Source organism: Penaeus monodon, chromosome 30 (assembly GCF_015228065.2).
Source record: "Penaeus monodon isolate SGIC_2016 chromosome 30, NSTDA_Pmon_1, whole genome shotgun sequence".
NCBI lineage: Eukaryota > Metazoa > Arthropoda > Malacostraca > Decapoda > Penaeidae > Penaeus > Penaeus monodon.
Genome location: NC_051415.1, coordinates 29,737,173 through 29,738,080, shown reverse-complemented (window position 1 = coordinate 29,738,080; position 908 = coordinate 29,737,173). Strand labels below are relative to the sequence as shown.

The 908-nt window shown below is 36.6% G+C and overlaps 1 protein-coding gene across 1 annotated transcript in view; it reads right to left on the bottom strand.

Moving 5' to 3' along the window:
• Window positions 1-148: 148 nt before the first annotated feature.
• The window catches only part of LOC119592692 (NADH dehydrogenase [ubiquinone] flavoprotein 2, mitochondrial-like), a gene marked incomplete at its 5' end in the record, with an annotated part of 5,596 nt that continues 4,836 nt past the window's right edge, over window positions 149-908 (bottom strand). The window contains 2 exons of the mRNA XM_037941608.1: window positions 149-311; window positions 731-883. Coding sequence (XP_037797536.1) covers window positions 294-311; window positions 731-883 — 171 coding nt within the window. The remainder of the gene's footprint in view (window positions 312-730; window positions 884-908) is intronic.

Sequence of the window (908 nt, the reverse complement as noted above, 5' to 3'; positions counted from 1 at the left end):
AAGGGGGGGCCATATTTGTATCACAGAGTCCAACACCTCTCATATACCTTGGCCTACTATAGTAGTACTGGTAGGTATTATGTTCATATTATGAACATAATATGTATGAAAAGTCAATGTATCAATGGATGAAAGTAAACCTCAAACACAATTTCACTTTAAATATATTTATATACAAACTCAAATTATACATGACCTACAATGCGATCGTGGCAAGTCATAAATATTGTGATCTACATCTGCTTGATTTTTAACTTGCCCCTAACATTCCCGTTCTTCCATTCACATATAATTTACAAGTCATCTCGAACCTGAAAAATAGAATTGGTGCTAGTTATTCAAAAAATTAATTTTATCATTGGATAAAATAATGTTCTATTTTTTTTTTCATGACTAGAGATGAGAGATGTGGAGGTTCCTACACAGTTTTTGGGCTGAAGCACTAATAATAATAAAAAGAAGGCAATTATGATTGTGAAAATAACAAAAAAAAAATACACAAACTACAAAAGTTCATCAGTTCAACCATTCCCCCCTCCTTAAAATGAAAAATAAGAAATTCAATCCTATGCAGAGTTAGCTAATCTCAACTAAGAACACTCAATCATTCCTCTCCTGATTTGTGTATCTTTAAACTATATATTTGAAAAAAAAAAGAACACACAACACTATACCATGAAGCCATAACAAAAGGCCACCAATCCCATCTCCAAAGTAACACATAACGTACCATGAATCCTGGTCCGGGAGGGGGACTGGTAAGAGAGGTGAGGCCTCCTAGTGGCTCTGCAGCAAAGCGACCATTGCGAGGACCTGCCTTGGGCTCCTTCCCTGCTGCCAGCGAGTTAAGAATCTCTTCAGTGTCCTTTACTTCGAGGTCCTCCTGTAATGGGATGTAATAGGGTGTC